Source organism: Urocampus carinirostris, chromosome 9, assembly GCF_059441175.1.
Source record: "Urocampus carinirostris isolate Australia breed hairy pipefish chromosome 9, RoL_Ucar_1.0, whole genome shotgun sequence".
Lineage (NCBI taxonomy): Eukaryota > Metazoa > Chordata > Actinopteri > Syngnathiformes > Syngnathidae > Urocampus > Urocampus carinirostris.
Window position 1 is genome coordinate 29593710 of NC_142357.1, and position 25394 is coordinate 29619103.

At 40.0% G+C, this 25394-nt stretch overlaps 1 protein-coding gene across 3 annotated transcripts; it reads left to right on the top strand.

The window, feature by feature from the left end:
- Window positions 1-12395: 12395 nt before the first annotated feature.
- On the top strand, window positions 12396-25091 carry LOC148360007 (heterogeneous nuclear ribonucleoprotein H-like). Of its 3 annotated transcripts, none has more exons than XM_088343458.1 (11): window positions 12396-12687; window positions 13258-13341; window positions 13416-13571; window positions 14615-14758; window positions 16111-16249; window positions 17682-17911; window positions 18004-18116; window positions 19207-19342; window positions 19424-19501; window positions 19595-19687; window positions 24530-25091. In XM_088343458.1, the coding sequence occupies exons 2-11, from the start codon at window positions 13260-13262 to the stop codon at window positions 24622-24624; spliced, it is 1266 nt and encodes a 421-aa protein (XP_088199584.1). In that variant the 5' UTR covers window positions 12396-12687; window positions 13258-13259; the 3' UTR covers window positions 24625-25091. The 3 variants fall into 3 exon arrangements, with proteins under 3 accessions (XP_088199584.1, XP_088199582.1, XP_088199585.1); XM_088343456.1 differs by lacking the exon at window positions 12396-12687 and adding an exon at window positions 12728-12877; XM_088343459.1 differs by lacking the exon at window positions 12396-12687 and adding an exon at window positions 12728-12877 and having other exon boundaries at window positions 19595-19691; window positions 24530-24630.
- The last annotated feature ends 303 nt before the right edge of the window (window positions 25092-25394 follow it).

The following is a 25394-nucleotide window of genomic DNA, read 5'->3' on the forward strand; positions in this document are numbered from 1 at the left end:
ATCACTGTGCAACGTCAAATCAACTTTTTAAGCTCATTTGTATGAATGCAATTGCGATATATTATATTTGATTAAAGTTGTAAAAACGTGTGTTTAACTATAAAAAGTGGAGGGCTGTGCATTTCACACCTAGGCCTTCAAAAGGCTAAATCAATCCTACCCCAATAACTATTTTATGGCTATAAAACATTTACTGCAGTGACACATATAAAAATGCACCAATAATAACTCCATAGGGCAGCATGGCGGCGCAGTGGTTAGTGCATGTGCGGCACAGTTCATGTCTTGGGAACCTCCTGCGTGGGTTCAAATCCAGCTCCAGACTTCCTGTGCGGAGTTTGTATGTTCTCCCGGTGCTTGCGTGGGTTTCCTCGGGGCACTCCGGTTTCCTCCCACATTACAAAAACATGCATTTCAGGTGAATTGGCCGGTTCAGATTATCCCTAGGTGTGACTGAGCGAGTGAGTTGTCTGTCCCCGTGTGCCCTGCCATTGGCTGGCAACCAGTTCAGGGTGTCCCCTGCCCGATGATTGGGATGGGCTCCAGCACCCCCGCAACCCTACTGAGGATAAGTGGTGTAGCAAATGAGATGAGAAATGAGAATAACCCCATACATTTGCAACATTATTTAGGAATATAGACACCTTTTACTAATCAAAAATCAAATCAATTTTATTTGTTTGTGCACAAAATCCATCCTCCTTTCTTTTCTCAAGAAGATTTCAATTCCTCTAACACACAGATTATTTGTGCGTTCCAGTTCAATCAAGTTATTTTGTATCGCCATTTAATTTATGCTGAAAGTACAGCCTATCCTATCGTATTTTTGGCATAACTTTTTGTTGGATTTAAGGCTGAACAGGCCCGATTGACAGAAGCAGTGAACACTGGCATATTTTTCTTCACACTTTCATTTTGATACTTCTGGTACCGCCTCCTAGCCAATTATAGAATGTGAAACCAGTACCATTTTTTAAGGCCTGTGGTTTGGTCTTGCCTCACTTACTTGAAATCTGATTGTCTAAACCAGAGGTGTACAAACTTTTCATAAGGCGGGCCAGATTTTGTAAGCTGAATATGTGTGAGGGTTCACAATTCAGCCGTGCGAATTTAAACAGTCTTTAATGAATTCACTGTCCATGAAAGGTTTGCAGTGCTTGGCCATCAACGTTTCAGTCTTGTAGCTCACCTTTGTAGCATTTTCTTTTGACTTTGAAAACTGCTCCTGTGCCACTGAAACAGTTTCCAATTGCTTCACCTTTACCCAGCGTACGTTTCCAGTTAGCTTTTTGTAGTCAACATGTTTCACCTGGCAGTGCTTCCTGATATTATATTCTTTAAGAAACAGCCACAGTCTCTTGGCAAATTATGCAGACGCAGCGGTGCAGCGGTTTCGAATTTCAGTGAAAAAATACTCAAATATCCACTTGCCCCAGAAGCTGCGGCCATCACAGTCAACTTTCCTTTTTTTATTTACAGTTGCCAATAGGGAAATAGAATGGGCTAAAATTCTGAAGGCCAAGGCCAAAATGGCTACTGCCATCATCTGGTGAAATGGTGTTTTTCATTTTTATGACAGAGGCTACGGGTCAGTAAAAATTTGATCACGGGCCATAATTGGCTCGCAGGTCGGACTATGTACATGGTTGGTCCAAACCAACAGCTTTATCAAACACTGAAGTTATGCTTTACAGCCTTCAGAAGTCTATGTGAAGGCCTTTGGGTTGATTTGAGCCTGGCAACAAGTAATGGCTGAAATGTGATTGGTTAAATGTGTCTGGAAGCAGCGCTACCAGGCGAAAAGCAATGAAATGAACCTGATAGACAATTTGGAATGATTTAATACGAGCAGAATCGTGCATCACTGCCCCCCATTATCACATCCTCAGAACCAGGCATCCTCCTTGGGCGAGGTTGTTGGGGAAATTTTGTTAAAAAAGTGCCGGGGAGCCATTTGGAAATGCTAAAGAGACACATGATAACGTGCACCTCCAGAGCTGTTTGAACATAATGTGGAAATCTAGGGAATCAAAGGCAGGTTTTACACTTTGAATAAATTGCTAAATATAATAAATCACACTAAATGTACTGCAAGTGCAGAAAACTAAGAAATATGCTGAAATAATTATGTTGTCCATCCATCTATTATCTGCACCGCTTATTCTCAGTAGGGTCGCGGGGATGCTGGAACCCAGCCCAGTCGCAGAGCACACTGAGACACACAACTCACTCGCTCATTCACACCTAGGGACAATTTGAACCGGCCAATTAATCTGACATGCATGTTTTTGGAATGTGGGAGGAAACCGGAGTGCCCGGAGGAAACCCACGCAAGCACATGGAGAACATGCAAACTCCACACGGGAAGGTTTTATCCCATGACCTAAGAACTGTGCCGCAAATGCGCTAACCACTGCCCTGCTGTACTGCCCTTGTTTGTGTTGTTTGTTTGTCAAATAAAAAAAAAACGTTACACAAAATGGTTTTGTTTTTATTCTACATAGTTTGTCTTGCTGTGAATGTGAATTTCCCTTCGGGGATGAATAAAGTATCTATCTATCCATCTATCTATCTATCTATCTATCTATCTATCTATCTATCTATCTATCTATCTATCTATCTATCTATCTATCTATCTATCTATCTATCTATCTATCTATCTATCTATCTATCTATCTATCTATCTATCTATCTATCTATCTATCTATCTATCTATCTATCTATCTATCTATCTATCTATCTTGCTCTGAGTAAACAGGTGCCACATTTTTTTGTAAAGTTTATCATTGCTGAAGAAGGGGAATTGCAATAATCAATAAGGGGAGCAATTGTTTGAAGTTGACAAATATGTTGACCTCGCGTATTATTGCTCATCTACCGAAATGTATGATTTTATTTTTGTATTTTTGCTTCTGTTGTCAAAAGTTTCATTTCAACTCAACTTCTAATTTTTACTCTATTTACACATTTATTTCCTTTCATTCATAAATGCAATATAATGTTTACAGAAATACTTAGTTTTGTCACTATTCTACATGCTGCATTCAAAATATAATTGACATAAAGTTTGGGGGAATTAAAATAAAGCATCAAAGTGCAGTTGCAATATATTTGATTAAAGTTCTAAAAATGTATGTTTACACTAAAATACAATAAACCCTGAAGTGTCCTAAACATAATTTACTCTTTTTGTAGTATACTGTTGTAGGTACTTGGGTTGTGATGTGGCTGCAGTTGGTGGAATGGAGTGTGAGGTATTGCACAGAGTGAATCAAGGAAGCAAGGTTTTGGGTGCTCTGAGGACAGCGATCAGTAACAAGAGTATGAGTATGGTCGTTGAGAGAGGACTGTATGAGAGTGTGATTGTTCTGACTGTGCTGTGTGGTGCAGAGATTTGGAGGCTGAATGCAGATTTGAGAAGGAAATTAAATGTTTTTGAGATTAAGTGTTTGAGGAGTATGTTACGAGTGTCAATATTGGATAGATTGAGAAATGAAATTGTGAGAGACAGAACTGGAGTAGTAGCGGAACTGAGCAAGCCTGTGGATGAGAGAGTACTCGGTTGGTTTGGACACATGGAGAGGATGGATGAGGAGCGAATGTTGAAGAGGATCTACAGAACAGAAGTGAATGGAAGGAGACCAAGAGGAAGACCACGATTGACCTGGATGGATGGTGTTATGAGTGCACTGCAGGAAAGAGGTCTAAATCTAGTTGAAGTTAGAGCTCTTGTTGGTGATAGGAATGAGTAGAGAGGTGTTGTAAAAGGATAATGGGATGTTTGGACGTGTTCTAAGGGATGGGCAGGGCACCTGTATGATACGGGACGGGTAAACCACCGAAAGCTGTTGAGCAGAAGAGTGTGTTGTGTCACCCTGACCCGAGTGACATGGCCGCTTTCTTGTGTCTGGAGGGACGAAAGCATGACCAACTTGGGTGCAGAGGTGCTTAACTTGTTTGGGTGTTTTGGGCATTTGGGTAGGCCATGATACATTATTTGGTGTTTCTTGCTCCTTTTTCCTTTTCTTTGTATTTGTGTACGTGTTTGTCTTGTTGTTGGTCACCCCTCTCGGGGGATATGACCAGGGTAAATAGATAGTAGTATACTGTATCGAATAAAGTGGAAATTTTGATGCAGATTGATATCTACCGATACTTGATAAACTCAAAAAAATTTTTGGGTTGTTGTTGTTGCTTCAATTGCACTTGTCTCAAAATTATACGTTAGATTCTAATATTAGTGTATTTCACCTCAACTGAACTCTATCTACACATTTGCTTCCTTTGAAGGGGAAAATACAGTTAAATGTTTACAAAAAATACCATATAAACTTTATAACCAGTCTAAACGCTGCATTCAAAATAAATATTATTAGTTTTGTGTATGGGGATATGAATTAAGCAGCACAGGACACTTCTCAATATTATACATTTTAAAATTAAACTTGGTCAAGACAAATGCAGATTTACATGAGTACTGTATAATTTTGCAAGATTGCATTAAACCAAACACTTTTTTTAGTAATCAAACATGTGTTTACATTTGTCTCAAATCCTTTGAAATTTGACTTCCTATTTTTAGCAAATAATGCATTAGCCTAGCAATTATGGTTACAAGCACATATGCATTACCTTTCCTACCCATCACTAGACGTTAGCATTTTATTGTATTGTATTGTATATTCAAAATGCCCACGATTTTTAATTTGGTTCAGTTAATTTATGCACATGTTAATTACTTTTTTACGAGTCATACACCCATCGGAATGGTGTAGATACTGTATACTTACAACTTAAATACAGTATTATTCACAAAATGGGGACTTCTACGGTAGAGAACGTTAACAGAGGCTAGAGAAACAAGATGAAGTGACAAAAACACAATAAAGTGCCAAAATAGCCATCATATACAACTTAGAACACAAATGGTAAAAGTGGAAATAAAACAAAAATGTGTTTCAACTAAGTACTGGGAAATCAATTGATGACTTGGCTTAGGAGTAAGCTGCAATTTGAGTTAGAAAATGATCTAACATTCTCCTTTATACAAATATGAATACATCACAGTTCACGGATCCCTCAATCGCATGGGTTGTCGGGGCACCAATGAGGACGCAACCCTGGACAGATTTCTCCCCTGTAGATGGTTCCTGGCCTGTTTTGGAGTCTGTCAAAGTTGGCACCAGTACATTTCTTAATGTTTTCGATGCAGTTCTTTTTCGGTCTCCCTTTTGTCCTGCCCCCTTGGACTGTGCCCTGGAGAATTATCTTGGTCAGTCCTGATGATCTTGTGACGTGAGCATCCCAATGAAGTTTGTATTTGTGCAGAGTTTACAACAGTTCTTGGTAGGGTCCATTGTGCCCTCTGATGGTGTTGCGCACCGTTTCGTTTGTCATATGGGCTAAGTAGCTGATGCCTAGATGTTTCTTGTGGCATCACATCTCCATGGCCTAGGGACATACATTTAATATTATATCTTGTGCAGATGACACAATTGCCAGTAATCATCAGAAAAACTATTGGCTTCAGGTGTTGAGCCATCCATCCACCTATCCATTCGTCCATTATCTGCACCGCTTATCCTCAGAAGGCTCAGAAGGGTCGCAGGGGTGCTGGAGCCAAACCCAGCTATCTTCGGGCAGTGGACAGGGGACAACCTCAACTGGTAGCCACCCAGTCGCAGGGCACACAGAGACAGAGAACTCACTCACCAATCCACATCTAGGGACAATTTGGACTGGCCCATTACCCTGACATACATGTCTTTAGAATGCCCGGAGGAAACCCACGCAAGCACGGAGAGTTAAGTCAAGTCATGTTTATTTGTATAGCCCTTAATCGCAGTCCCAAAGGGCTGCACAGACCACAGGCTATTGCAAACTACGGACTATTATTACACCATCCCATGATCTAAAACCAACATGAGAGCAAAGAAAAACTCAAAAACCTCAGCATGAGGAAAATGAAGAGAGATGCCACGATTGGTTGAAACAGAACAAACATTCACTATACCCACTAAATGAAGTACAGTATTTTTCGGACAATAGCCTGTGTGTCTGTCCACCCAAGTAAAGGGGGAGGCTTTCAGATATGATCATTATCTTTCACATGCTGTCAGGTTAGTTACCCTAGATGTGAAAATGACCAAAAGGCTGACGCAGTACTTTTAGTTTTGGTGACTCAGCCTTTTTCCTAGAACGACATTACACTTTCCCAGAACACAATAAATGTTGAATATAAACACCATCTTTCACAGCCAGTCAGGTAGGTTACCCCAGATGTGAGGACATGCAAACTCCGCATCTGAAGGCTAGGACAGACCTGGGCACTCCGGTCCTGGAGGGCCGCACGTCCTGCCAGATTTTGAAGTTTGCTCTTCTTTAACTCAGGTGATACAAATTATAACCTCGTTAGCAAGCTAGCAAGTGCTCGTTAACGATACTGGTGATTGGAATCACCTGTATTGGATCAGAGAAACCTCAAAAATCATGCAGAACATGCTGCCCTCCAGGACCGGAGTGCCTAGGCCTGGGCTAGGAGCTAGATTTGAACCCATGACCTCAGAACTGTACTGCAGACACGCTAACCACTCATCTGCTGTGCTGCCCCAGGTGGAGCTAATGTCTAATAGATCCATCTTTCTTGTCTTTCAACTGAAATGGACATGTGTCCTTTTGTCTCTCATCTTCTAAGACATCACAGGCTCATAACACAGTCTTTTAAGGGCAACAAAGAACACTGCAAAGCATTCTAAGAACTGTATGGCCACAACGCCACTATACTATACCATTACTGTGTCTCACATGTTGTTGATTATTTAAGAATATTTTCAGTTTTTTTAGCTCTAAGTTTGAACCCTGAACTGTTGAAATATTACAAAAGGTTCTTGGTTGGGGTTGGATGGTGCAATGCTTTCGCTATATTAGATAGATAGATAGATAGATAGATAGATAGATAGATAGATAGATAGATAGATAGATAGATAGATAGATAGATAGATAGATAGATAGATAGATAGATAGATAGATAGATAGATAGATAGATAGATAGATAGATAGATAGATAGATAGATAGATAGATAGATAGATAGATAGATAGATAGATAGATAGATAGATAGATAGATAGATAGATAGATAGATAGATAGATAGATAGATAGATAGATAGATAGATAGATAGATACTTTATTCATCCCCGCAGGGAAATTCACATTTCCAGCAGCATCCCTGCACTGAGAACAATACAATAATAGAGCAAAAGGAATACAATATACAAATACCCAAAGTAACGTGCTAATACCCACTGTAGCATGTTGTATGGAGTATTTAAATAGTGCTACATAAAATACACACTGCAATAAAAATACGGTAATATGCAATGTAGGGGGTGTGGTTTAATGTGGGCCTTTACTCCACCCGGTGAAGTTAAAGAGCCTCATAGCATGAGGAAGGAAAGATCTCTTCAGTCTGTCCGTGGTACAAGACAGTGAGAGCAGTCTGTCGCTGAAGCTGCTCTTCTGTCTGGAGATAATGCTGTGTAGTGGATGTGATGAATTGTCCATGATTGACCGCAGCTTTTTCAGTGCCCGTCTCTCAGCTACTGTTGTCAGGCTGTCCAGCTCTGTGCCCACAACAGAGCTCGCTTTCCTTGCCAGTTTATTGAGACGAGAGGCAACCTTCTTCATGACGCTGCCTCCCCAACACGCTGCCGCATAGAGTAGGGCGCTTGCCACAACTGTCACATAGAATATTTTCAGGAGCTTTTTGCAGATGTTGAAGGAGGCCAGCCTTCTGAGGAAGTAAAGTCAGCTTTGACCTTTCCTACATAGAGCTTCTGTGTTGGCAGTCCAGTCCAGTTTGTTGTCCAGATATTATATTTTATCTTAGATCATTTTCTTCAAAGGTTTTATTTTCAAGTTTATCCCAAAGTGGAACGTATAATTTCATTTTAAACACTGTTCATTACGTTGTAATCGATTACAAATTAGACCATTTTAATTGTAATTCCTTCTAGCTAATAGTGGATGTAACAAAGATGGCTATGTGTAGACTTACTGAGTAGCAAGATGCTAGGCAAAGTAGCGAGAGTAGTCATTTAGTTTGGCAGGGTGTTGTTTAAACTTATTTAGCGCACAACATTTATTGTAGGGGGTCCGATTTATCTCTTTGTCAAATTTAGATATATCTTAACACAGGTTTAGTCTTACACTAGATGGGCTTTAATGTAATGGCCTTTAAAATAAAGTAGATTGTGGATGCCTTTGGAAAAGACACATGTGAGTAATTATAAGAGACAATTCAGTTGACTCAGCATCATATTTAGACCAATTGTTTCCACATTGCCACAAAAATGCTGTGGGTTGAATGTGACTAATGAGCAATGAATTACTTTGGTGACTTTCTATCGCAACCAAAACTTGTAACACCTCTGTATTCTATTGTGGTGCATTGCACCACAGTCCTAAGTCACTACAGGAGTACCTCTACTTACAAATTGTATTCCTTCTGGGAGAAGCTTTGTAACCTGAAACATTTGTAAGTAGAGACGCCTTTTGAATGCAAATGCGGTAGTCAGTTCCAAGCCCCGCAAAAGTATGATATTTTTCTAAGAAATCATCAAGGAGCATCAGAACATGAAACAAGCATGTGTTAAAATTAGATTACAAGAAACATGAAACGAAGGCATATTATGCAAAAAACAAAGAATAAAGGAAATTATGAAAATATTAATTTACCTTTTAACTGGCTTCTTTGCTTGCTGGTTGGTCCTTAGTATTTTTTTTGCCTTGCGTTTCTTGAAAAACTGATTCAATGACATCTGGTTTTGCCGGATTTTGACAATCCGTCGGAAATGCGTGAGGCAAACGTCATCATAATGAGCCATACCTCAACCTGTCAACACTTTTTCTGGGTGATTCATTCCCAATTATTCTGAGACTTCCAGGAATTATGCCAAAATGTCTTAATTTTGGGCTGATGGAATAAAGGCTACATCCTCTTTCTTGTCATCTCTGATCTCCTCCTGTAAGACGGTGTGTGTTCTAATACAGTACGTTTCTATTATCTATTGCTTTGTTTCGATGGCCAGAAAAAGTATTTTCATCTTCTTTTCTGCTTGTCCACTTTTCTGCATGTCCTTTGTGGGAACCATTGTGAATGTTAGCTCTTTGTAGCGATACACATCAGCGAGAGAGGACAGGGAGAGCATGCCGGGAAGGGGACACGAAGAGCATGTGGGGATACACGCATATGCAGGTTGCCAAGTAAAACTCTGGGAGCAGCGGATGGCAGCATGTACCGTACTTTATATTTGACTTCATATCTTGAAACGCCTCTGTAACTAGAGGCAATATTTTACCATTCAGTTACTTTGTAACCTGAAACATTTTTATTGAGAGACATTTGTAAGAAGGGGTACCACTGTATCCAGATTTTTCCGTTTCCACATTTTATTTTGAAACTGCTTTTTTGCTTGTCTGTTTTGAGTTTGTTTGTGGAAGGATTTTTCTTTTTTGGAAAATGATCGAAAACTTAATAAAAAACGTGAGTTAAAAAGTCTTATTATTTATGGATAGATAGATAGATAGATAGATAGATAGATAGATAGATAGATAGATAGATAGATAGATAGATAGATAGATAGATAGATAGATAGATAGATAGATAGATAGATAGATAGATAGATAGATAGATAGATAGATAGATAGATTGATAGATAGATAGATAGATAGATAGATAGATAGATAGATAGATAGATAGATAGATAGATAGATAGATAGATAGATAGATAGATAGATAGATAGATAGATAGATAGATAGATAGATAGATAGATAGATAGATAGATAGATAGATAGATAGATAGATAGATAGATAGATAGATAGATAGATAGATAGATAGATAGATAGATAGATAGATAGATAGATACTTTATTTCCAGCAGCATCCCTGAGCTGAGAACAATACAATAAAAAAGCAAAAAGAATACAATATACAAATACCCAGTGTGACGTGCAAATGCCCACTGTAGCGTGTTATATAGAATATCTAAATAGTGCTACACAAAATACATATTGCAATAAAATTCGGTAATATGCAATGTAGGACAGACGCAACCCTGGACAGATTTCTCCCCTGTAGATGGTTCCTGGCCTGTTTTGGAGTCTGTCAAAGTTGGCACCAGTACATTTCTCAATGTTTTCGGTGCAGTTCTTTTTCGGTCTCCCTTTCGTCCTGCCCCCTTGGACTGTGCCCTGGAGAATTATCTTGGTCAGTCCTGATGATCTTGTGACGTGAGCATGCCAATGAAGTTTGTATTTGTGCAGAGTTTACAACAGTTCTTGGTAGTGTCCATTGTGCCCTCTGATGGTGTTGCGCACCGTTTTGTTTGTCACATGGGCTAAGTAGCTGATGCCTAGATGTTTCTTGTGGCATCACATCTCCATGGCCTGGAGACATACATTTAATATTATTACTACCGCACAATCTTGTGCAGATGACACAATTGCCAGTAATTATCAGAAAAACTATTGGCTTCAGGGGTTGAGCCATCCATCCACCTATCCATTCATCCATTATCTGCACCGCTTATCCTCAGAAGGGTCAGAAGGGTCGCAGGGGTGCTGGAGCCCAACCCAGCTATCTTCGGGCAGTGGACAGGGGACAACCTCAACTGGTAGCCACCCAGTCGCAGGGCACACAGAGACAGAGAACTCACTCACCAATCCACATCTAGGGACAATTTGGACTGGCCCTTTACCCTGACATACATAGAATGCCCGGAGGACACCCACGCAGGCACGGAGAGTTAAGTCAAGTCATGTTTATTTGTATAGCCCTTAATCGCAGACCCAAAGGGCTGCACAGACCACAGGCTATTGCAAACTACAGACTATTATTACACCATCCCATGATCTAAAACCAACATGAGAGCAAAGAAAAACTCAAAAACTTCAGCATGAGGAAAATGAAGAAAGATGCCACGATTGGTTGAAACAGAACAAACATTCACTATACCCGCTAAATGAAGTACAGTATTTTTCGGACAACAACCTGTGTGTCTGTCCACCCAAGTAAAGGGGGGTGCTTTCAGATATGACCATTATCTTTCACATGCTGTCAGGTTGGTTACCCTAAATGTGAAAATGACCAAAAGGCTGACGCAGTACTTTTAGTTTTGGTGACTCAGCCTTTTTCCTAGAACGACATTACACTTTCCCAGAACACAATAAATGTTGAATATAAACACCATCTTTCACAGCCAGTCAGGTAGGTTACCCCAGATGTGAGGACATGCAAACTCCGCATCTGAAGGCTAGGAGCTAGATTTGAACCCATGACCTCAGAACTGTACTGCAGACACGCTAACCACTCATCTGCTGTGCTGCCCCAAGTGGAGCTAATGTCTAATAGGGGATGAACAAAGTATCTATCTATCTATCTATCTATCTATCTATCTATCTATCTATCTATCTATCTATCTATCTATCTATCTATCTATCTATCTATCTATCTATCTATCTATCTATCTATCTATCTATCTATCTATCTATCTATCTATCTATCTATCTATCTATCTATCTATCTATCTATCTATCTATCTAATAGATCCATCTTTCTTGTCTTTCAACTGAAATGTTCATGTGTCCTTTTGTCTTTCAGCTTCTAAGACATCACAGACTCATAACACAGTCTTTTAAGAGCAACAAAGAACACTGCAAAGTATTCTAAGAACTGTATGGCCACAACGCCACTATACTATACCATTACTGTGTCTCACATGTTGTTGATTATTTGAGAATATTTTCAGTTTTTTAGCTCTAAGTTTGAAGCCTGAAATGTTGAAATATGACAAGAGGTTCTTGGTTGGGGTTGAATGGGGCAATGCTTTCGCTATATTAGATAGATAGATATAGATAGATAGATAGATAGATAGATAGATAGATAGATAGATAGATAGATAGATAGATAGATAGATAGATAGATAGATAGATAGATAGATAGATAGATAGATAGATAGATAGATAGATAGATAGATAGATAGATAGATAGATAGATAGATAGATAGATAGATAGATAGATAGATAGATAGATAGATAGATAGATAGATAGATAGATAGATAGATAGATAGATAGATAGATAGATAGATAGATAGATAGATAGATAGATAGATAGATCCTTGATGGATTATTAACATTTTTATCTTAATAAGGTAGAATAGACGAATATTTTATTTCATTGAATGTTAACTAATACTAAAGCTCCCTTTTTATTTTATTTTTTTTCTCAGAGGGAGGGCTTTTATCTCAGCCCGCCATCCTGGGCCCGAGACCACTACGTCATCTCTTTTGGGCGTGGTCCTATGTTTAAGGCGCCTTAGAAGGTTGCCAAATTATTTGTAAAGCCACTTTTGAAGCGTCAAGCATAGGTCGCCTGCTTTGGCTCTCACTTGGTATTTTTTTTGAAGAAGGGTTACACAAAAAATATTCAATAGATTTTGAATTAGTTAGAGTATTTAAAGCTGCATTAGAGCGGTCGAGCGAGCCTCGTGTGAACCCATGCTTTTTAGCACTTCTTAAAGGCGGTTGGTTACGTTACTTGGCAACCCAATCTTCTGTTACTTTCGACTTCATCACGCCAGGCCTTCGCGTGTGCCGTCTCTTCTTTGTGTTGTTTTCGTGATTAAAAAGGCAAGTATTACGTTCGATAGTTTGTTATATATTCCCCGAAATAACGTTTTCGCTTTAATGATGCGAATAGAGCGAGCAGAATGCTTTTGAAATTCCTTTATTCGTCGGTTTAGCAAATGCTAGCTTGTAAGCTGACGGTTGATGCTAACGTGGCGCAGGCTGCCAGGGCCTCTTTTGTTCTTCATTCAGGGTGCGGTAAATTACAAACTCGTAAATACGTGTTAAAACCTTCGCTGGTCTTAAAATATTCATGTTGTTTTCAATCTCCAATACCAATGTGTGACGTTTTACTCAATTCATCAGAGTTATTCATTTTTTGTGTGAAGTTGCGACAGTTTTCGGTGAAGCGGAACAATGAGTAAATCTCGCGAGCTAGTACTCTGTGTACCTTCAGATTGTAGACCCAAAAGGCGATTGCAATTATCCATTTAATTATATCTATTACTCATGACGGTGCAACATTTGAAACTACACGATTTGATTCGCCCATTGTGACGCGGCTATCAATCTACTAATACATTTGTTTGTTGACTGTGCATTTCTACATAAGAATTTGATCTCCCCCTCTAGACATGTCTGAGGAAGGTTACGTCGTCCGTATCAGGGGTCTCCCCTGGTCTTGTTCTGTGGATGAGGTGCAGAGATTTTTCTCAGGTTAGACTTTTTTTTAATTTTAAAAGATATCACAACCGAGTAACTGATGAGTTTTACAACACTTTGAATTTCAGACTGCAAAATCCTTGGCAACGGCGGCGGCGTCCATTTCACAACCACAAGAGAAGGTCGCCCCAGTGGAGAGGCGTTTGTCGAGCTGGAAGCAGAGGAAGACCTTAAGGTGGCCTTGAAAAAGGACAGAGAAACTATGGGCCACAGATATGTGGAGGGTGAGATTAATCGCAGTGAATAGCAGACCCACCTGAAAACCGTGTCTGTAAAACTATTATAATTTGTATGACTCAAACTGACTCTTGAGGATCAATCGATCCTACTATTGGATTAGGAGCGACAATGCATGAAAATTCAAATACTAATTGTACAGCGTCATTTACAAGTTTAGATAGGGATTTGGAGGCGCAAGATGGGATAATTTGAGGGCAACACATTTTTTGGGGGGGGGGACAAATTGGAAATAGAATAGTTTTGATTGTCGTTGATAACACTTTGGTAAACAATGTTTAGCAACTAATGTAGACATTGCACTCCAGGATACACGTGTTAAAAAGACTTTAAAGAGAGAACTATGATAAGAAAAATGTTTATAAGGTAGTGCTTGGAGACTGGCTCAAGTTCTAAGCGCCACCGCAAAATAGTGCAATAAAAAAATAGTGCAATATCTTTCAGCAGCAAAATTCTAAAATAGGTCTATAAATATATTTTTCCTCTACATAGGCAACATGTATTTATTTTCTCTGCTTTGTTCACTTGCCTAGGGCACTATGGCCCTGAGCACGAAACTGAAAGTTATCATCAGATCCCAACCATATACCTGCAATTTGATATCTGGACATGGTAAACTACATCCTCGTCCAAGATCAAAATGATGAAGTTTAAGTTTAGTTCATTCAACAAACAGGTTATATACTTAGTTTTTTTTTTTTTTTTTTAAAGATCAAACCTCAAGGTTGTTCATAGCTAGTCATAGTTTACAATGTCTGGGTACGAAATTGCAGGTAAAACGACAGGATCCAATGACAACTTGTCGTTATCCATGAATTGCTTTAATTATCCTCAATTTCTTGTAACTAGTCTTTGAAACCCTCGTCTGAACTTGGAAGTACCCGGATTTGTATTTTGTATCTTCCATTGTTGCTTTTAATCCAATAACGGCTTTTCAATATTCATGTGATCCATGGAAGCTTCTATTAAAACGTATCTTCCAGAAATGTTGTAACTAAGTGCATTTATGCTCCTGTTTTTAAATTCAAAGTGTTTAAATCCAACAATGTGGAGATGGATTGGGTCATGAAGCACACTGGTCCAAACTGTCCCGAGACAGCCGGAGACGGGCTCGTGCGATTACGAGGCCTCCCCTTTGGCTGCAGCAAAGAGGAGATAGTTCAGTTTTTCTCAGGTACGGTATTTTCTTCATCTGTGACTGCATATTTCAACTTGCCTGGACTTTTTTTGCGTGTCGGCCCTTTCCTCCTACAGGCACTGAGCTAATTCATGAATGTTTTTTTGTATTCCAATTCCTTTCTACACCTGTGAATAATTTCAACCATCTTGATTCCTATGAAGAGATGTATTTGTGTCTTTACAAGCTATAAATAATTGATAGATTTCCTTTGTTCTATGTAAATCAAAGCTTTGTTTTGTCATTAAAAAATGTAACATTAAATTGTATTTTTGTAATAGTTTAAGTTTTCTGGGAGCTCAAGTTTACATTTAATTATTTCCAAATAACAAGAAACCGATTAGATGATTTATGACTTGGTGCTCTGGTGAATTTTATTTTATATAACAAGAATAAAAAAACTTCAAAGACGACATGTGATTGGTTGTACACACTGTGACTATAGAAAGTCATTCATCAGTGTGCAGCAGCAAAAACGTTCTTACTTTTGAGTCAAGTCATGACAATCAAAGCTTACCGGCACATTATAAAAATGTTTGATGGCAGAAGGTGTCACTAGTAGTGAAATAGTCAATCTAATAATGCGGAGGTCAGAATTTCCTAAAAATTAGACTAATTTCTCATGTGTCGAATATTGATCATATTGTTCCCAGGATCATCAGAGGAAACATAACTATCTAATTGCTTCCATAAATTCATGCCTGAGTTTATTTTCAAGCGATCTCTTGTCTGACGAGCACCAGGAAGCACTATTTCCCGTCATTGCTTATCTATTTTTAGAAGAAGCACTTGTGATAGGATTTTGGTGATCGGGTGATAACCGTTTTAATCTTTAGTCCAGTTATCCGTTTTTGAACCAGGAAGAAGGGAAAAATAACCAATTTAAAATTATGTACAGAAATTTTGTTCTGCTCTGCCCTCTGCTGGCAAATGAAACTCACACCAAATTGCCTCTGCACACATTTTCAATTTGGAAAACTGTTGAGCTCTGTGACGTAATTTTCAGTCGACAGCAGGTGTCAGTAAAGGACAAAATGGCTGACCACTTGATTATTTCTCCTGTATTCCCATTCGTGAATAAAACTATTTGGATACCTACTTTAAGACTTAAAAATTGAACAATACACATGTTCTCGAATTATTTGACTCATTTCCTAACCCCCCATGATCCTTAAAAGATTGTTCCAAATTTCCAGTGGCTGTTTAACATCTCAACTGGTTTGTGTGATGATGTTTACAGTGTTCCATTAAGTTTTTTTTTCTCTTTCTTTCTCAGAGACATTGCTTTGTGTGAATGGGCATGTGATTTAATATGTTCCCCGCTGGGGTTATCTGTCCTTGGGTTGAAGGGTTGGAAATCGTGCCAAATGGGATAACATTGCCGGTGGACATCCAGGGGAGGAGTACGGGGGAGGCCTTCGTGCAGTTTGCTTCACAGGATATAGCTGAAAAGGCTCTAAAGAAACACAAGGAAAGAATAGGGCACAGGTGGGGATGGTTGGTTGGTTGGCTGGAAACGTTTTGCTTTTTCTTATGGTGTGCACTCTCAACACACTCACAGACATCACACTTTGATTTTGGATAATTTTTAAGGAAACACAGTATTGTAATGTTCACTGAATGCAACACATTTCTTATGAAAACTTACTTGTACATAAACATTGAGCACATTGTCAAATAAGTAGGGCCCGGCCGATAAAGGATTTTTTTTTAAGCTGATATCTACACCAAATTTTGACCGGCAAGATTTTGATAGTATATATTGCTAATTTCTTTTTGTAGTATATTTCAAATTAACACGCTTAGCAGCAACTGAATCAGCCTTTACTTGCTAGTTTTTAATGCGATTCATAAAAAAGGTGAATTTGAGGTAATTTCACGATGTTGATAACTTTTGAAGTTTTAAGTGTAAAAAATAACTTAGGTTGATGTTTGAGAGGTCCCAACTTATTTTCTGGACTACGGCATTTTGGATTATAAGGCACACCCTCATCTTCCAAATTACTTTCATATGTAATAAGACACATTAAAGCACTGTTAGGGTTGCGTGAAAAGAGATAATTGCTTAAATGCATTCATTAATGGCGAACCATTTTAAATATAGATTTATATATTTTAATATCATTTTATAAAATAAATGGAAACCTTTTAGTAGCATTTTATTGTATTTCCCATTTTATAAGGTGTATTTTCTGGTCTTTAAAAGGCCAGTGTGTATTTGACCACTAGATGTTGCTATATTGTGCAGTCCAACCGTAAACAATTGTTTAAAAGCACAATGAAGACAACGACGAAGACTTTAAGTGACAATTATTGTTTTAATTCCAGTGTTTAGCAAGTTTTTTTGTTTTGGGTTACCCATAGCAGTAAATCGTAGGGCAATTTTTACAGCTTAAAAAGCTTGCTTTATGCAAACTATTATTTTTGACCTTTGACTATTTTAGAAAATGCATGTTTATGTGATCATGTATTTTTGCTTATTAAACCAATACATTGTTTTTTTTTAACCACTCATGGTGTGTATTTTACACACTGTCCCTTTAAGATGCACTTTCGAATGATTTTTAGATGCGTCTTGTAGTCCAGAAAATACAGTGATCGGTCGGGCCCTACAAAATATTTCAACATTCAGTAGCACTTGAAAATGGATAATCCTTGGAGGCCACCTTCACAGGTAACGCTGCCGCTGATAATAACAGGACAAAGGCTGCCATGGCAACAAAAACAGGGCATCTCATATCTGATTTTAAAGCTAAAGAATCACAAGAAAAGTCTAAGGCCCTTGAAAGCGTTTTGAGTTAATTCCCATTTCAAATGGCCTAAACCAAATTTTACATTACTGTGATAGGCAATTAGCGCTTGACGAGCCCCACTCCCAAAAAACGTTCCTCACTTTCTCACTTGCTTCTCTGCACGTCAGGTACATTGAGATCTTCAAGAGCAGCCGGGCTGAAGTGAGGACCCATTACGAGCCTCAACGGAAGCCCATGAGCATGCAGAGACCGGGTCCTTACGATCGGCCCTCGGGCGGGCGGGGCTACAGCATGATGAACCGCGGGGCCTCCTACGACCGGATGCGACGCGGCGGAGGAGGAGGCGGCGGCTATGGCGGAGGTGTGTCGAGCGGACGACGAAGCGAAGTCCGATTTGGTGAACAATTGCCGCAACATCCTCACCATTTACGCACCAATGCCACACCAGGGGCGCATTAGAAGTAATTGTGGGTTCAAAAATATACTCAGGCGTGTCGGACGGGCGGTACAGCGACGGCGGCTCGTCTTTCCAGAGCACCACGGGACACTGCGTCCATATGAGGGGGCTTCCTTACAGAGCCACCGAATCTGACATCTACATCGTAAGAATCGCTGCAAACTAGGCATGGGCCAATCGGGGTATTTTAATCCTTAGCAGCGCATTAAGATGGGAAGTAATCTGGTAAAAAGCAGCGATGAATCCAGAAATACACGCTCGTCCCCTAAGGACAACATAAGAATAGCCCAAGGATCTGTTCGAAAACTAGGGTAAGCTCAACATGGTGCGTGTGTTGCAAACCATCTACAGTGGGCCCTCTACATGCGAGATGTCTTGCCCGTCATACAGACCGTGTGGGGGCCCAAAACTAAAATCATATTAGTCTGATTACAGTTAGCCTGATCATTATTGTAAACCCCTCTTAAATTGGTAACCAGTCCATAGACATGTTCTTTTTTTATTTTTTTAATGTGGTCGTAGCAACACCTTACCTCTATCAATTTGTCATGTGCGCAAGGGATGGGAGAGGTTAAGATCAGCTGCATAGCTCGGCAAGTGTACAGGTTGTTGTGATGGTATGGACTTTTTAAATTTTAGTCAGGGCAGTACATTTGATTAATATTGACTGCTGCACTACTTGATCACGAATTACAGGTTTGGACCGAGTCCGCAAAAAAGTTTCTTAATCGCGGCACAACGGGTTACTTTTCTGTGCTAGACATTTCCCCGCTGATTCTGCCAATCCGGTTTGTTTGGCCGTGTTTTTGCTAGACTTTCACCAATCTGGTGTCGCGGCATTGGGCTAGAGACACATCATATGGTTGCTGGTACCTAGAGGTCCGGGCGCCTTTCTCACAAACCCTGATCATCACGATCAAGAGAACCCAGCGTTGAACCGATCGCTTTTTATTAAAGTGCGCCCTTTCAAAGTCTCCGCAAACACCCTCTGACCATCCGCCTCAGGGAGGGGAATTAAGCCGCAGAGTTTAAAATGTAGGACAAGTGCAGGTTGTAGTCCGGAATATCCGCTATAGTTTATTCAGTCATCGTAGAGTTGTCATTATTTTTACCCATCAAACTTTTAGAATCTACGAACGGCCCATGCCTACTGCAAAACCCTCGTACTGCCGCCCCCCACCCCTCCCCCTTGAGACTAAATTGTGTTGAAAGCGCATCTCCTTTGCTTGTGGCAGTTCTTTTCCCCGTTGAATCCAGTGCGGGTTCATATCGAGGTGGGCCCGGACGGGAGGGTGACCGGGGAGGCCGACGTCGAGTTTGCGACACACGAGGACGCGGTGGCCGCCATGTCCAAAGACAAAGCCAACATGCGTGAGTTTGGCCTCGGAAGAGAGAGCAAAAAACGAACCTCGCAAAGCGTTTTACGCCCGGTCGTCTTTCTGTGTCCCTCAGAGCACCGCTATGTGGAACTGTTCTTAAACTCGACAGCCGGTGGCAGTAACGGCGGTTACAGTAGCCAGATGATGGGGGGTTAGTTCGGCTTACGGCAAACTTCACAAATTATTTGTTGCGGCTTTAGCCAAAAATAATTTGACGTCTTTTTGTGTCTTTTGTATGTCACAGGGAGCCAATCTTCCTACAGTGGCAGCCAGCTGGGCTCAGGCTATTCCGGCGGATACAGCAGCCAAGGAAGCATGGGCGGCTACAATGACTATAGTGAGTGCTGTAGCTTTTAACCTGATTGATTATTGTGTTTATTAGTGTACAATATTTATCTATCTACCTTGGTCATATCCCTCAAGAGGGGTGACCGACAGCAAGACACACGCATACAAATACAAAGAAAATAAAAGGGAAATAAATAGCAAAAATAAACACACACAAATTTTTGGACCATGGCCAACCCAATTGCCCAAACACCCAAACAAGTTGGGCACCTCGGCACCCAAGTTGGTCATGCTTTTGTCCCTCCAAATGAAAAGGGACACCAGAAAGCGGCCATGTCACTCGGGTCAGGGTGACACAACACTCTTTTGTTCAACAGCAGGGCCCGACAGCTTTCACTGGTTTACCCCTGCCACATCATACGGATGCCCATCCTTAACGCGTCCACAATCTCACTATCCTTTCACAACACCTCTACACTCCTTTCTATCACCAACAAGAGCTCTAGCTTCCGTTATATTTAGACCTCTTTCTTGCAGTGCACTCCATAACACCATCCATCCATGTCAATCGCGGCCTTCCTCTTGGTCTCCTTCCATTGACTTCTGCTCTGTAGATCCTCTTCAACATTCGCTCCTCATCCATCCTCTCCATGTGTCCAAACCAACCGAATACTCTCATCCACAGGCTTGCTCAGTTCCGCTATACTCCAGTTCTGTCTCTCTCAATTTCATTTCTCAGTCTATCCAATCTTGTCACTCCTAACAGTCCTCAAACACCTTCTCAAAAACATTCAACTTCTTAAATCTGCGTTCAGGCTCCAAGTCTCTGCACCATACAACAGTCGGCACAATCACACTGTCATACAGTCCCCTCTTAACATTAACATACTCTTGTTGTTTATCACTCTACTCAGAGCACCCAAAACCTTGCTTCCTTGATTCACTCTGTGCAATACCTCACACTCCATTCCACCAACTGCTGCCACATCACAACCAAAGTACCTAAAGCTTTCAACTTCTTCCAGCACCTGTCCATGCAACCTGATTTCTAACGTCATGCCCACTCCATCCCGTGAACACTTCATCACCTTACTCTTCCCAACATTGACACATAACTTACACCTATCACATACTCTTCCAAACTCTGTTACCAACCTTCTCAATGTTTCCTCAGAATCGGCCACAAGCGCTGTGTCATCTGCAAACAACTGACTTACCTGCCACACTGTTCGACTGTTGTCCATCATGTCTACACCTCTGCCAAATACTCTTGCATTCACCTCTCTCACCACACCATCCATGTACACATTAAACAGCCATGGTGACATCACACACCCGTCTCACACCAGTCAACACAGGAAACCACTCACTTGTCTCACTCCCTACTCTTACACATGCTCTGCTGTTCATATAAAAACTCTTCAATGCTTCCAACAACTTTCCACCCACTCCATACATCACCATCACTTGACACAACGCCTCTCTATCAACTCTGTCATACGCCTTTTCCAAGTCCATGAAAGCCAAATAAACATCCTTACCTTTTGCAAAATATTTCTCACACACTTGTCGTACTGCGAACACCTGATCCACACATCCTCTTCCTTTTCCTGAAACCACTCTGCTCCTCCATCACCACCTCATTCGTTCTTTCTCTCACTCTCTTAATCAAGACTCTTCATACAGCTTACAGACAACAAACTGATACCTCTCGAATTGCTACAATCATACTTATCACCTTTACCCTTATACAATGGCACTACACCAATCAACAGGAATCACACCACTTAAAAAGCATACATTCAACAAGCGTACTAACCAGTCAATCATAGCTGTGCCACCTTTTTTCAGGCATTCGGCAGTACAACCGTCCAACCCAGGTGCCTTTCCCCCTTTCATTTCTTTCACTGACTCTTGCACCTCCCATGTTTCCACAGGCTTCACATTTAAATCACCCAACACGGGCACTCTATCCATACCATCGATCGCCTCGACTCTCACTTTTCTCCCATCCTCCACATTTAGTAACTCCTCAAAATACTCTGCCCATCTCGTCCTGACTGCACTACCGCTAACCAGCAATCTACCATCCTTATCTTTCACTTTCTCTTCCTTTCCAGACTGACTGTTTCTTACCCTTTTTTACTTCTTTCCAGAACACTTTTCTCCTTTCCTCAAAGTTCACTCCTATCTTTCGACACCATTCATCATTTGCTTTCCTTTTCGCTGCTTCTTTCATACGCATTGCCACTCTTATCTTGCAGCCAATCCTCAAAGGCACGTCTCTTTTCTGTCACAGCCTCTGATACCTCATCATTCCACCATTCACTTCCTTTCCTAATACCTCGACCAACTTTTCTCATTCCACACACTTCTTTTGCACTCAACACTGCCTCTTTAGACCACTTCCATTCAATTTCTCTTCTACTAACCCGTTTATACTCTTTCCTTATCCTCTTTAAACTCTTTCCTTTTCTTCCTTATTCAACTGTGACATTTTCACCTCTTCCCTCACACTCTTCTTATAACTAGCCCTCCACGATCCATCTATTCTCAGTTTTCCTTCCACATATAAATGATCAGACATACCACTCATTTCACCTCTGTAAACATGGACATCCAACAATCTATTTAACATCCCTTTCTTAACCACGACATAATCCATCAGTGCTCTGTCCACCATCTTGCCACTATCCACTATGACAAAGGTATACTTATTCGCGTCCCTCTTTTTAAACAATGTATTTCCAATCACCAACTCATTCTCCACACATAACTCAATTTCTTCCCACTCTCATTTCTTCCTTGTACTCCATATCTACCAATCACATTTTCACCCGTTTCATCACCCACTCTAGCATTCAGGTCACCTAGTTTTACCACTTTCCAGCCTTCTTTCGCACTTGCCACACATTTGGACAAGTCCTTCCAGAACTCCTCTATCTCCTAGCGCTTCTTTCTGAACCAGGTCCATATGCACTTATAAACATTCATACTTCTACACCCCACTTCAACTTCACCCACATTAATCAGGAAGATATCAATAAGTGTACAATATACACTCGTGTATTACGTGCACCCCCATTTGTTTTAAATTTAGGTATAAAATTTTGTTTTACTTTTCCAGCTCGCACTAAACATCTGACATGTTGTTGAATATTGATAGCCATGATTTGACAATATAGTTTATCAACACAATACTAACTTAACTTTTATAAAGAACCATATTTTCCAGAATATAAGGCGCACCTAAAAACTCCAAATTGTCCAGAAATCTAAAAGTGCGGCTTGTCAGCCGGCCCATTCTATACTTGTACTGCCAAATATGGTGGATACGATTGGAAAAGCGTATAGTATTTAAATGTGTTACCTACACAAGGTTGTATGTTATACTATACCATTTGTGTAATAATCAATTGAAAACATTTCTTGCCTTGTATGCAAAGGGAATTAGATTTGATCGTATTATCACACTGATTATTTCACTCACGCCAGAAACATGTTGGGGAGTGGAGAAAACGGACACGTTATAAACTCATAGCTTGGTTCATCATAAGCAGTGTCTGAAACCCATGACAAAAAGTTACCGGACAGCCATTTTTCACAACTTGAAACACAATAGGACGGCTAATCACAAAAAGAAACCATTGTAGCAAAGTATTAAGGATTGATAATCAGAATATGAAACAGATCAACGCTTTAAAATTAACTTTATTATAAATCTACTTATAACATTCATTCCATTTATAAGAGATTGCTGTTTTCCATCTGCCATCAGTATGTACCTGTATTGACTCATCTTCATTCATTCAATGTTTGTGTTGCGTCGTCTGCTAAAAGCGTCTTCTTTCCACGATGCTTTTAATGTACGTTTACGTTTTGTAGCGTCATCAATTTTGTTGGCTTCTTTTGAAAATTCTCGGGCTGAGGTTTTGGCTTGATTCCTAACCATTTTACAATTTTTCTTGTGTTCTCTGTGCGTCTACTTTGGAATATGATATGCAAATGCGTGACCTTATAACGCTCGTTATAAAAGTATAAAAGTTATTCGATGCAGGCTTCTGATTGGCTGCAGAATATGCAAATTGCCAAAAGAACCGAAATTTCCAAAATGAACGAAGATTTCGGAATAAAACGCTTTTATACTTTCTTGAAAGTCAGCCATCCGGGCAGAGATGTGTTGCAAGTTGTACGCCCGACATAAAAGATGCACGCCCCAGGCATCCGGGGAGATGTTATTTCAAACACTGTCATAAGATACACACAATTTTTGCTTTCATATAGTTCAGATTAAATGTATTTTTACTCCATTCTTCAACATTCGTTTCTGGTAGTTTGAGTTAAAGTGGTGTGATATGAGATCAATTCAAATGCCTTTTTAATGTCATCTGTATTGCCTGTAATCTAGTAATTAGGTTTCGGCATTCAGGGTATTGGTCAGCGACACTGCACGCATCATTTTACTAATGTATAGCTGAAGTGTATAAAGTGCACAGCAGTTGACGTAATTGGATAGTTCTTAGTGTAGTGTTTTAATTCCAGAGCAACTTGTAGTCCAGTAAAACTTGCATATGGAAAATGCGCCAAGACTCTTTTTGTGGCATTATCGTGTGCGCCATTCCCTGCACTTTCCGCACTATATCTCAGAATGGAGATAAGTCATCCTAACATTAGTCTTTGGCACTGTGATTTCAAATGGTGCGATGAAATAAAACCTAATGCCTTTTCAAACGCCCTCACCGTCTCATCCAATATTATGCGAAAATATACTACCGTAAAATTTTGTATGGAACGTGCACCATTTTTTTTCGGTTATTGATGAATCAAGTATTTCCCTCTTCCAGCTGGGAACTGTGAGGTTCTATATTGTGTATTTTGTCTTTCTTGTTAGGTAACCAGGGCGGTATGGGAAGCAGTTACTACGGCGGAGGCGGAGGAAGCAGTAGAAGCTCCATGAACGGACTTGGCGGGGGATGGGGAATGTAGAAATTCTCCTTTATTTTTATTTTTTTTAAAACCCTCGTTTTGTTTTAACTTGGCATTTTGCTTCAATGGCGGGAAGTGTCTCACCCAGGAATAAAACTGTTGAAATTATCTGGAAGTTGGTTAGTCATTTTGTTTGAGTGCCATGCTTTGAGACACGAGTCATTGTGCGATACTATAGTCGTTAGCTTTTCATTTGTTAGGGCGCTCCTATCAACTTAATTCTCCAGACACCCAAAGCAGCTCATTTTCCAATACCTGTGTTTTACATTTTGTATCTGTGTCTGAACAAATCTGTTAAGCCCTATTTCAGCTTTTACTGTTTAAGTTTCAGAAGTTCATTGTAAATTGAAATCCCGCATTGACAGCATGTTTGGATGGTTGAAGGCATTTGGAAAGGAGCAATCGGTCTTTTGCCCGCCATGCCATTTGTACTTCCTGTGAGCGAAAATAAAGTCGTTGGACTGTCATTGTGAATTGGCTTCATTTTATTATCAAGTTAAAAATGAATCATTTCCACAAATGATAGAAAAGAGCTCTTGAATGTATTCACAATCCATTTGTGTTCATACATTCGAAAATAGATTTTCCTTATTCTATACACAACTTGATGTAAACTTGGCTAATGCATTACAATGTGAATGCAGAAATATCAAAACGAGACCACTTAAAAATAACCAGCGGCACCTTGGTATTAGCCTATGTACACCACGGGTCTCAAAATTGGTGTGAGGTTGATATGGATGCTTATTAGTAATACTAGCGTGCAAATT